Source organism: Nycticebus coucang, chromosome 10, assembly GCF_027406575.1.
Source record: "Nycticebus coucang isolate mNycCou1 chromosome 10, mNycCou1.pri, whole genome shotgun sequence".
Lineage (NCBI taxonomy): Eukaryota > Metazoa > Chordata > Mammalia > Primates > Lorisidae > Nycticebus > Nycticebus coucang.
In genome coordinates, this window is record NC_069789.1 from 86,764,592 (window position 1) to 86,777,787 (window position 13,196).

Genomic DNA, 13,196 nt, shown 5'->3' on the forward strand with positions numbered 1-13,196 from the left:
ATACATAATTATAAATTAATATATTAATTTATATTACATTATACATTAATATATTAATATATATGTTACCCATAATTATCCCGGGGAGCTTGCTGCTGGGAGATTTATAAGGGCAAATAGCTTTACGTTATTTAAGGAGGGATTATAAGAATACATAGGAATACATGAGAAAATCAGATTTGTTTGTATGCGCTGAGATGCTAGTTGTGAGGATTGTTGGCTCTTTGCTGAGGTTTCCAGGGGAAGAGAAGAAAAGACCGTGAACAAGGGAAGGGGGAAATAGGAAGAAGACTGATTCTAACTCTAGGAAGTTGTGTTTTCTCTCCTACTCCCCAACATGGAGCCTAAAACAAGAAAGTCTTCAGCCTCCAAGGCCTGTGTTCAGACCCTGGAAGTCCCAGTTTGATTTCAACGCTCTTTGCAAAATGTTAAGAGCCCAGACTTTGAACTCCATTCCCAGGCTCCCCATTTCTTATGTGATTTGGAGCAACTGACTTGATCTTTCTAAGCCTCTGTTTCTTCACTGGTAAACCTGAATGATGCTGCTTACCTCATAGTGGCATCATGAGACTTTAATGAGTCGATATATGTAATGAGTTTAAGGTAACGCTTCTAATGTAGTAAACAACTCAGCAAGTAGGTGATGATGGTGAAGAAGAAAGAGGGTGATGGGTGGTTCAGGATGACCTCCTTCAATCCCTGCAGCCCAGGGTGTAGAACTTTCCTTCAGCCTGTGTGCTGTGCAGACCAGCACACAGGAATCACCCAGGGAGATGTCTGAGCCCTCTTACCCCCCAGAACTGGTGAATCTGGGCCTGCACTTTAGAAACCTCCTAAGTAACTTATGCCCATTTATATGCAAGAATTGCTCACTTAGAGCAGGACTTTGGAATTCACTCAAGTCAGGTTTGAGACTGGCTTCGTGGATATGCATCCTTGGGCACATCTCTTAAATTCCCTGTGCTTCAGTCCCTCATCTGAAGGACCTCCTGTCTACCTCAAAGAGTTGCTGTGAGGACTATATGTATGTCTCTCTACATAAGTACTTCGGATGGAGGCTGGCATGCAGTGAGCACTCAATATCCACATGAGTTTTTATTGTTCTTAATCCCCACAAAGCTCAGACCTGGGGCAATAGCAGCCTGGCCTTTACCTGGCATGAAGCTGGGTCCCGTTTATTCTCCCAGCTGACTCTCAACACTTACAGCTTCGTGGCACCTGTACGTGCTATTCCCTGTAGAAGCCCTCGTCTCCAAGGCTGCCAACTACCTCTTCACTGTGGGATACAGGCCCTTCCTGACTCCCTGGGTCTCTGGATCATTCCATAGCAGGGAGCCCCTCCCAGCTTCCTCCTTGCTGCACCGACCCCAGGTTGGGGCAAAAAATACCAAATATTTCCCCCAATTTTCTCTATAGATAATGCCCAGAGAATTCTCTTTTGAGTACAAATTTATTTCTGAACAACAGATTCAACATCTATAATTATTTTTTTTTTCTCTATTCTGGTGGCTTCTGAGTCACCTAAGTCTTTTTTTCAGGCTCAGCCTTTAGCCTCGATGACACCTTCTCTACCTGTGTACCATACCTGCAGTCCAGAAGTCCCACCTTGCAGGCTCATTGGGTTAAAACCTGGCACTAACGGAGACTGGCCACACCACTCTGCTTCTTAGGCAGAACAAAAAAAGAATTCATCATATAGAAAATGCCTAGTGGAGGGAGGGAAGGAAAGGGCCTCAGTCCCTGATTGGAATTTGGTCCAACAAAATCAGCTTCCCTGACTAGGATGAAAGCAAATTGTGAATACTACTCTGGCCTTATACCTGAGGTGACTGCTCTAACCTATCCTTGGAAAGGCGGGTGGCTGCAGTATTTCAACAGGAGGGGAGGGATGTGCCCTCAGCCACCCACAATCTCCCTCCCCATCCTCTGTACCAATAGACACCCATACTTGAGGATCCCCATGGCCAGAAAAACAAGGCAAAAGGAGCTCTCCTCCATGGCCCCGTGAATACTGTGCTCCCACGCAGCCACCCAGGGCCCTTTAGCGAATCCCTCACACACTCCACATGGGGTGGAGTGCCTCGGATGGCCAATCAGCCACCTCTCCCCACACAGCTGCCTCTTTCTCCAGCCAATAAGTTGCTCATCAGAAAAACTGCTAACAGGACCAGGGAAACCCCAAAGTTGGAATTTTACTACAGACATGATACCACACAGGGCTGCAAGGAAACAAAAGACTTACAGCCAGCCACATGTGATACACACTCACACAGTGCATACCCAAATGCACACACACATATTTACATGGGCACAAACACATCCACTCACATACATGCTCATGCACACACACACACACACTCTTGCGTGCACACACACATACACTCTACAGACTCACATACCCTCACACACAGTCACACATACACTCTACAGACTCACATACCCTCGCACACAGTCACACATACACTCTACAGACTCACATACCCTCGCACACAGACACACATACACTCTACAGACTCACATACCCTCGCACACAGTCACACATACACTCTACAGACTCACATACCCTCGCACACAGTCACACATACACTCTACAGACTCACATACCCTCGCACACAGTCACATGCACAAGGCTGACATCTGCAAGGACATCCCAGTCAGCTCTGGGAGTTGCCACCTTCAAGTCTCTGGTTGCTGGGAGACATGGAATAGGGGCCACCTACCAAATTCCACATTTTCCCACCAGGGTCAAATGGGTGTCTAGCGGTGAGAAGGTGGGCTCCTCAAGGTGCACCAAGTGCATGGGCAGGCAGCATGCTTGTCCACGGGAAGATTTTCCATCAGGAAATGTGAGACTCCAGAAGGAGTCCAGTTGGCAAAGTAACTCGGACCCAGGCACTTGATGTCCACCTCGCCCTGTCTGCCCTCCCCTGACGTGCCAGTGCACCAGGCCAAACCCAGTGCCAGACTTCCACTGCCCCCAGGCTCCTCTGAGGAGGAGGGGTCCAGGCACTGAGCCCAGGGGTCTGGGCGGGACTGTGCTCAGCCTCCTTTGGGTGAAGTCACAGTGACCCCAAGTGGTCACTTTGGTAAGGCAGCCTCTAAATGTGGTGTCACCTTCGGGGGCAGGAAGGTGGGAGTGGGCTGCAGACACCCCAGTAGAAGAGGAGGAGGGAAAAGCCTAGACTTCACTCGCCTCCTCCCCTCAGTGTTGGGACTACAGGAGTCTGTCCCTCGTTCGTGTCAAAGGCTGGGGGGAAGGGGCCCAGAAGAAAAGCCACACTTCTTCAGCAGGGAGTGCTTGTTTATAGTAAAGACCCCAAAAAGGGACATTCTTGTAGGACCGGGGCTGATGAGGCATGTGTCTCACTGATTTCACTGACAGCTGAGAATGGTCCTTAGTGGCAGTATTTTCTTATTAATTACAGGTTTGTTGTGCCAATCCCTTCCATAAAATAAAGATGGGATTGATTGCTTCGCTTGATAATTGAACAATTGTCCACAAGAGCAGAGAGATGTCCTTGAAAGGCTGATGCATTTAGGGAGCCCTAAAGAAGCACCCACTATTACCCAAAAGAGTAGGAAGCCTGGGAGACTGGATCTCCATTTAACTAAAACTGGATTGTCTATGTGGCGTGACTTCAGGAGCTCTGGGAAAATCGAAATATTACTCCATCTATAAAACCTCTGGTCTCCAAGTTCCACTGTTGGAAAATTTCCCTCTTATGGGGACCTATATCAGGTCCTTGGTTTTCATGAATTATTTTGCCAGATCTACCTTTGCACAAACTGTTTCCTCTGCCTGGGGTGCTCTTCCCCCAAACAAGCCTCCATGGACCCTTCCAACACTCCCAGGGGCATATTTATCTTATGACAATAACAAGAACAACATAATAACACAATTGCTATAAAGACTAAGAAATAGACTATAAGTTCCTCGGGGATAAAGCCCTTAGTCTATCCCTCTCTGTGAAGATAGGTGTCCCATGCAAAAGGACCAACCAAATCTCTAACCCCAGTTTGATAGACTTGGAACACGTGGGAGGTGAGTCTAGAGACTTAGAGATGGAAAGGGTCCATGTTTCCACACATCCACCTGAACCCAACCAAGCCTACCAATCCCACTTGTCTTATTCATGTTTTGCTGGCAAGAGACAGCAATCTCAGTTTGGGGAGGCCTCCTTTTCCCTACCAACTTCCCCACAAGCAGCAGTGAGCATGAGAAATAGGTTTCCTAACTGGGGACACAAATCATCCCATCTTTGTTGCCACAGTCCTTGGAGTGCACAGGAGAACGTGCTAGCTCTCCTTCTCCTTGGCCCTCATTAATCTATGACTGCTCTCCAGGCCTCTTCCTGGTCACAGAGAACTGCATGTTTCCTTCCCTCCACCTCTTCTAATCTTAGCTACCAGTCCAACTCAAGTCCCTTCTGAGAAAGCCTTCTCTGGCTACCCTAGTCAATGCTGATCTCATCCTGCCTGTGAAACAGCTCCCAATTTGACAATAAATAATTCTCACATTCCAATACACTTCCTCCACTTACCTCTACTAATCTGAAAGACTCGAGGACAGGCGCCATGCCATGACATGTCAGAAAAAAAGGTTCGGGTTCTCTATCTAGTTTTACCATGTACAGTAGAACCTCTGTAAGTTGACCACTCAAGGGACTGTAACAAACTGGTCAACACACAGTGGTGGTCAACATAAGCAGCGAGGCCTACTGTACTGATATGTACATGTGGGCATGTCCGGTCTATGAAAATTAGGTCAATGTAAAGAGGTGGTCAATGAGGGAAATGGTCAGCTATGGAGGGTCTACTGTATTAGTTTTGTGGCCTTGGTCAAGGGATGGACTTCTCTGAGCCTCTGTTTGCTCCTCAGACATACTTTCTCAGCAGAGCTTCTAAGGAACTAAGTAGGATGCCACATGTGACTCTCGGAGAAGCTTACTTATAGCTGTGCGACTCTTTACCATCAGACATTCAGAAAGTCTCCCTCGTTTTCTCCTTTCCCCCCTCCTTCATTGTTCCTCTAGATCACCTGCTGCGTGTAACTCAGTGCTTGGCATATGAGTGCTCACTAAATAATGAATTTACTTTTTCAGTATGGTTTCTTTTTTATCCCCAGAAGAACAATGTCTGCTCAGCTCCCCCTGGTATCCCCAGTGCACAGTCTTGTGCCTGACATGGAGACCCTCAATAAAATTTGTTGAGTGGATAGGTGTGTGCTTTAGGGGTTCTGAGAAGAATGGGTGTGAGATGAAAGAACTGAGAAAATCATCAACCTCTAGGCAGCACGAAGGATGTTCTATAAGGAATGGAGAGTAGTGGCTTCCTGTGGGATGAATTTTCTGAGCTGTTGTTAAGAAAGAGAACGCAGACATTTATATGCTACCGCTTGCCAGAGTTGGATGGAAAGATAAAGGGAGCATTGACAGAGAGAAATGGGATCTTTAAAAAGTGAGAAATCCCTAGGAGAACACCAAGTGCTGATATACAAGTGTGCTAGCTATGCCTCCATTACACATTTTCTTTTCCAGCAGAAGTGTATTCTACCTGCTGGCAAAGAGTAACAAGTCACTTGTAGCAGAGGAAGAAAATCGCTGAAAATCAAAGACAAGCAGCAGGCACCAATCTATAAGTGGGACCCGCTTCCCCATCCCCTAGACAGGGAACCTGGGAAGAGAGTGCATTAAATTCTGCTGTGCAGTTTTCTGGGAGAGGATGATTCTGTTGTAAATTATTGAACATTCCATTTAAGCTTCATAAATAAGAAACTGGGATGAAAATGTTACATGTTACATCTATTTGGCAACATGTAATTTCTGTCTTACTCCCTCAATCTGTCACCCTTCATCTAGGTTGGAGAATTTCTACTTCATTATAGGCAACTGAAGATCTCAATCAGTTGCTTGAGAAAAGTAGTTTATGTCCCAAAGGTAATCTAATTTCTCCAACCAAGGATGTACCTGCAACTCACCAAACACACTAACAGGGATAAGTGAACGTTTCGAATGGATCTGGGGGTGTTGCAATCACCTACTCAGTCTAGAGACGGGTATTGAGCCCTGCCAGGGCCAGCTCCTTACTGACACCTGGGCTCTCTGAATCACTGGCTTCCATCAGAACCAACAGAATAAGTCTCTACCCACTGACCACAACAGGTGTATTTAGACCAGCCTGTACCTGCCTAGGTCATTTTTGGTAGCAGAGGAGACCACTCATTAAAAGAGGACTCAATATCCTAGAACCATTCTCTGTGCAAGGTAATAAAATACTGGCTACTATCACTATGGGCCAGGCACTGTTCTTTAATCTTTGCAATGACCCTCTGATATTGTTATTCCATTCTACAGAAACTGAGGCTGAAAGATATTAAGTCATCAAAGTTACATAGGTGAGGGGAGAGGGGAGGATGGGTGGAGGGAAGGTAATTGCTGGGACCGCACCTACGGTGCATCTTACAAGGGTGCATGTGAAACTTACTAAATGTAGAATATAAATGTCTTAACACAATAACTAAGAAAATGCCATAAAGGCTATGTTAACCAGTTTGATGAAAATATTTCAAATTGTATATAAAACCAGCACATTGTACCCCATGATTGCATTAATGCACACAGCTATGACTTAATAAGAAAATAAAAATTAAAAAAAAAGTTACATAGGTAGAAGGTGGCAGAGCCTGAATATTCACGTATGTATGTCAGACTTAAAAGTCTGTCAAACTTCAAAGTTTACCTCCACGGGTGTTGCCTCCTCTTTAGAGAAAGAAAGGACTAAGGGTTGAGAGAAACATGGGGCTTGTTCAAGAAAGGCCCAGACAGGGCTCTGGGACTGCATTCATTCAAGGGAAACTGGCCAGTGAGACCTGGAGAGCTCTGCTGTACTCAGGCATTGGGTATTTATTGTGCGGGCTGTACTAAAGTCCTGCTGGGAAAGAGGACGCGAAGCCCTCTGGCTACCATGCAGTACTCCCCTTGGCTAAAGCAAACCATGTGTTAAGGAAAGGTTACTAAGGCATTTTCTCTCTAACTTAGAGGTTCTAGGGCAGTGACGGCCACCCTAGGGAGCTAGTGAGGGAGGAGGATGTGTAGGGGCATCCAGATACTTCCAAGACCCTGAACCCTGACACCAGAGGCCTGGGATCATCTCTAGTTGGTCATTGACTTACTCTATGCCACGATTTCTTTTTATAAAAAGATGATATACTGTATGAATAGCAGTCCCACCAAAATTATTATCTACCCAGAACTTGTGAGTGTGACCATATTTAGAAATAAGGTCTTTACAGATGCAATCGAGTTAAGATGGGGTCAAGTTGGATGAGGGTGGGCCCTAAATCTAGTGCAATAGTGTCCTTACAAGAGCAGGAAATGATACAGTCACAGGGCCGGGGAGGAGCCCACAGAGCTACAGAGGCAGAGGCCGGTAGCTAGCCAAGGATGCCAAGAAGATCCAGCCCATACCAGAGGCCAGAAGGAGGCAAGCCTCCCTCCTAGAGCCTTCAGGGGGATCGCAGCCCTGATGACACCTTGATTTCAGACTTTTAGACTTCAGAACTGTGGGAGAATAAATTTATGTCATCTTAAGACACTCCATTTGCAGTAGTTTGTAAAGGCAACCACAGGTAGCCAACACAGATGGGAAAAACTGCCCATGCCACCTTCCTCACAGAGTTGGGATGAGGCTCCAAAATATATTTAATTTTGAGAAGCACAGATATTGTATACATGAAGAAAAAGCACTGTAATAAGCCATGATGCTGGGAAGCCCACAAAAGACCCCTCAAAGAGCTACCAGAAGGACTCAGACTGACCTTGGGGGACCCCTGAGGTGATAACTTGATTTGTTACATTTTTCTACAACCTCAGCTTGATGCCAGTTGTGGTAGACAGACTAATAGCTCCCAAATATTCCACATTCTGATCCCTAGCATCTGTGAATATGCCACTTCACATGGCAAAAGAGACTCTGCAGATGTGATTAATGATACTGAGATGGAGAGCTTATCCCGTACTATCTGGGTAAGCTCCGTGTAAGCACCATAATCCTTCTAAGATGGATGCGGGGAGGTCAGAGTCACAGAAGATGTGACAATGGCAGCAGAAGTCAGAGAGAGAAACAGATGTGATAATGCCAAGCTGCTGGTTTTGAAAATGGTTTAAGGGACCATAAACCAAGGAATGCAAGCAGCCTCATGAAGTTGGGAAAGGCAGAGTAATGGAGCCAAGTCTTGCCCTGCTTGACTTACTGAGAAAGGCCAAGGAGAGTAATGGATCCTCCCCCTCAAGCCTCCAGAAGAAATCTAGCCCTGCCCAACCATTTCAGACTTTAAACTTCCCGAATTATAGGATAATAAGTGTGTGTTGCTGTGAGCCCCCTAAATAGTGGTAATTTGTCACAGCAGCCCTGGGAAACTCATATACCAGTCAAATCAGTTGGTCTGAAAATGAATGTGGAAGAGGGTAGGGAGAGAACCCAGGGGAGTGCGGATATTCTGGGAGCCTCTCAGAGATCCTCTGTATTGATTCCCCCAAAGGAGTTCCTGAAAGGGGTACTCCCTTGAATTAGACAGGTTTTGCATTTCCTCCATCCTCCCGAACTCCCTCGGCAACCACCCTGAAATGGGATCCATAGCTTTGGATACCCTGCGGCCAGAATTGCTGAGCTCAGTGGGGAGCTGACAACACCAGGATTCTGCACACCACTACATGGAAGGCTGACAGCTCTGTGCTCAGAAAAACAGCCATCCACCGTTGCTCCCTAGAAGGGACCCAGGAGTCCCCATATGGCCTCAGCACCTACCTACAAAAGGCATAGCTTGGTTCTCGTATATTACATTCAAGAAATGCAGGAAAGGCCTGTGTCCAACTGCCCCTTTCACTTACCTACTCCCCCAATTCACAATCTAAGCAAGAAATCATTTCACTTCATGGGTTCTAGCCACCCTGAGACTCTAAGTACACAGGGGAACACACTTCTAAAGTTCACTGGCAAGGGCAGCCTCCCTGCCTCCCCAGGAGACAGGCAGCAAAGAGGAAGCTCTGTGCCAGCCAGTTCATCCTATTGCCGTGGTATGGATTTCCTAAGCAGTGAAATTATAATTAGGAGTAATATTAGGAGGGGGCTCAGGGAGGAGTAAACACAAGATATGAACATGAATCTAACATTCTTTTCTGCCCTTCTTTCATCTTTCCTTGTCTCAAATGCACCCACAGAATGTTTGTTTCTCCATCTGCCTATAGATCTGGTACCTGGCACCGAGTACGGAGTTGGAATATCTGCCATCATGGACTTGCAGCAAAGTGTGCCGGCCACCATGAACGCCAGGACTGGTGAGTAGGAGGATGGGAAAGGAAGAAGACTGGCTTAGCCTGTAGGTCCCAGAGGCCACAAAGGCTTGGAATTAGTCAATTAGTCCTGGCAGGAGTTAGTCAAAAGGCAGTGTCCGCCAGTGAACAGGTCTATGGTGACAACTGTCAGCCTAGGAACAATATTTCCCCCACACCTCACCTCTGAAACCTGATATGCATGATGGAGTCCCACCATCTTCCCCATAGTCCTGTGGGGACTAGGAGGAAGCCCCATGACCTCTAGGGCTGCCCAGAGCTGTGCAGAGCAGATGTGGAAAATCTCAAGTAGGTTGGTGCCTATGTGGAGTGGAGGATGCCTCACCCTGCACCACAAAAGCCATCAAAAAGGCCACTGGAGTGAAGAACATTCCATTAAGTCCAGAACATTCCATTAAGTCCAAAGGCAGAATAAAGGTCTCCAGAATGAGACCCTTGCCACTCTAATTCCAATTCCTGGGTAAATTTCAAAATTGCTCCAGTAGCTTGGGTATAATCAACTTGTGCCAGGCTGGGGATTTCAGACCAATCCCTGTCCCAAAGCTCAGTCTAGCATAGACTACCTCTCTAGAGGACCACGTAAAAAGCATCCTCAGACTCCCCAGATACAGTCACCTGCACACTCATGGTTAGACAAGTCAAAATGGCCTCAAGGTGATGGGGGCAGGGTGTATTGCATATCCCTACTTGACTGTGGCTCCTGCCTTGCCCTGCTTGGCTTGCTGAGAAAGGCCTAGAGAAAATGAATACAGCAAGCTTGAAAAGCAGCAGGCAGCTTTGTCCCAGAGGTGGACATATTTCAGTGGGATCAGGGCTAACAATGCCTTCCCAAAGATCATTCATCTTTCAGAGGGAAGGTGCTTAGTAAACTGTGAGACAGGGTCAGCAATGACAAGCTCATGCTCATGGTCAACAGGCCAGCTGATAGCTAGAAACACACAGGGTGGGAGAATACTGACCCTCTGGGGGAACCTATCCAGAACAGGCCACTTATGTCGATCCACAGAACTTGACAGTCCCAGAGACCTCATGGTGACGGCCTCCTCAGAGACTTCCATCTCCCTCATCTGGACCAAGGCCACTGGCCCCATTGACCACTACCGAATCACCTTTACACCATCCTCTGGGATCACCTCAGAGGTCACTGTGCCCAAGGACAGGACCTCATACACGTTGACAGATCTGGAGCCTGGGGCAGAGTACATCATTTCCGTCACTGCTGAGAGGGGTCGGCAGCAAAGCTTGGAGTCCACTGTGGATGCCTTCACAGGTACCAGGGTGGCAGAAATCCCAGCTGTATTGAGGGATCCATAGATCTTAGCATGAGATTGCCATCTGGGCAATCCACTCTTCTGAAGCCGCATTTTCTTCAGAGAAAGGAGGAAGAAGAGATGGGTAAAACACCAGGTAGAGGGAAAACTAATGAGCACATTGAGCGGGAAGGTGTGGAAGCAAAGGGGCAAGGTGAGCAGGGTGCTACCTGCCTGGACCCATGGTAGATGCAGTCCATTCTGTCCATCTTGCCTGCTGTGCTAAGGCCGGAGTGTGCCACAGAGAGGAGGTGATGTCAAATGCCTTCCAGGATAGAGACTTTAGATCCTTGGTCCGTATTTTGAATGACTCACTGAGGCATTTTTTATTTTACCAGAATCTATGTTTCAGTGTATGGCTTGCAAAAGCTGGAGAGGGCAGGATGGAAAGTCAGGGGTGGACCCTTATCAGCAAGGAAGGTGGACCCCTTCAGCCAGATGGCTCTTCTAACCTACAGTACCTCTTCTCACACACGGTTCATCCCTCTCCTCCTCTTTGCAGGCTTCCGCCCCATCTCCCACTTGCACTTTTCTCACGTGACCTCCTCTAGTGTGAACATCACTTGGAGCGACCCATCTCCCCCAGCAGACAGACTCATTCTCAACTATAGTCCCAGGGATGAGGAGGAGGAGATGACGGAGGTGTCCCTAGATGCCACCAAGAGGCATGCTGTGCTGACAGGCTTGCAGCCAGCCACAGAGTATATCGTGAACCTGATGGCTGTCCATGGCACAGTAACCTCTGAGCCCATCATGGGCTCCATCACCACAGGTGAGGCTGGAGGACTTGACAGCAGGTGGTGAAGGGGGTACTCACAGGTACCTTTGACAAGTTCGTGGATTTAAAAAGAGAAATACCCAGGGAGTTAAGGGAGTGCCTCTCTGGCTAAAGGGGAGGGGTATGAGAGCTGTTCTGAAATAGCTGCTTCTTCCAGTGCTGCGTAGGTGGGAAATTTCATTAGGTGGGGAATTATCATTTGGGAGGCAAGACAGACCCACTGTATTGAGGAGGTAAAGGCTTGAATGCATCAATCAAAAGGTCTTCCTGCTACCAGCCTAGGAGAAAACCCTGGAGCAAGCTAGTTTCCAAGAGGAATTCCTCTACAGTAAAGAGACACCTGTTCATATTCTGGAGAGCCATCTTCTCACTGCCCAGCAAGGACACTGGGACATGCCTCCTTAGAACCACATGGGATTAGCATCAACTGTGTAGTGACTTGGCATTCAGAGAATGGGATTGATTTGCCCATTGCTTGGAAGGCACACACACTCTGAGATGAATTGGGTCGGTCTCATCTCATCATTCCCAAATACAAACCCAAATATGAGGTGCGTGTGAGTAAGAATGTGTATGTTTGGGTAGTTTCCTACATACTAAGGAGAACTCATAAACTGCACAAGTAGATTAGTAGATTGACTCACCTGATTCAATCCCACAATCCCCTAGCAGTCAAAAGAAAAGTATACAGCATAAATGAAATACAATTTAGAAAAGTGGATTTGTTCTGGACTTGTACTCTGAAATCCCTGTACATTCCATAGGCAGTTTCTTGAAGTTGAACCAAAGATGGCTGCTAAAAAATCAGAGATAAAGACAGAATTGGGTTTATCTAAGACAAGTTCCTCCAGAGAAAATGACTATGTTATTCCCAGTTTAAAACAAAATCTACAAACTTACAGGAAAACTCCTGGTTGACCTACAGATAGGTAATATTTGCTGCCCAGGGACACACATTATCAGTGTGGTTTCATGTTGTTAAAATGCTTTGGTCACATCTGTAAGGTCTTGGGTGGATTATCAGCCTGACTGTGGTTTGAAGGATGCTCTATCACACATAAGTTCTTATCTGAATTGGGGACACTATTGGCTCTTGGTCAGCATAAAATCAGAGATGGGAGTTCCTTTTTCACACTGTGCTTAACCACCTGGGTCCTTGTAGGAATCGATCCCCCCAAAGACATCACAATTAGCAACGTGACCAAGGACGCAGTGATGGTCTCCTGGAGCCCTCCTGCTGCACCTTTTGATTACTACCGAGTGTCATATCGACCTACCCAAGGTAATAAATTGATTAGGTTTCCTAAGAATGACTGGGATTTGGAGCTGGGCGAAGATTATTATGGGAGAACTAGCATATCCCACAGGACGTCAAAACCCCTGCCTATGCTTCTCCCCCTCTCTGTGGCATGCTCCCTCAGAAAAGGCTTGATTGCATTCATGCAGACAGCAGGTCCTTCACCAGCAGAGGTGGCCGGTCACCACTACATAGGCAGTATAATGAGAAACAAAGAGCCCTAAAAGAATCTGCCAAGAGCTGGGGTCACATGCACTTCCCCAAGAGAATGAAGTCAAAGAGTAGAATGCAAGAAGATGGCCAAAGAGCCAGCAGAGCCAGATGGAGCCTTGGAGGGGACACAGTGACGTGGTCCTATTTCTGTCTCTTCAGCCAAGTTATGAGTCAGAGGAAGTTGGCCCAGACATTGCCTGCATCTTGCCAGTTCTTGCTGCCACATACAGCATTGTTAACGGACTAGA

At 46.9% G+C, this 13,196-nt stretch overlaps 1 protein-coding gene across 4 annotated transcripts in view; it reads left to right on the plus strand.

The window, feature by feature from the left end:
• Positions 1-13,196, plus strand: part of TNR (tenascin R) — a 432,007-nt gene that overhangs the window by 372,572 nt on the left and 46,239 nt on the right. For all 4 annotated transcript variants that reach the window (XM_053607624.1, XM_053607627.1, XM_053607625.1 and 1 more), the window contains 4 exons: positions 9,246-9,335; positions 10,357-10,620; positions 11,163-11,432; positions 12,601-12,720. In XM_053607624.1, the coding sequence (XP_053463599.1) occupies positions 9,246-9,335; positions 10,357-10,620; positions 11,163-11,432; positions 12,601-12,720 (744 nt within the window). The remainder of the gene's footprint in view (positions 1-9,245; positions 9,336-10,356; positions 10,621-11,162; positions 11,433-12,600; positions 12,721-13,196) is intronic.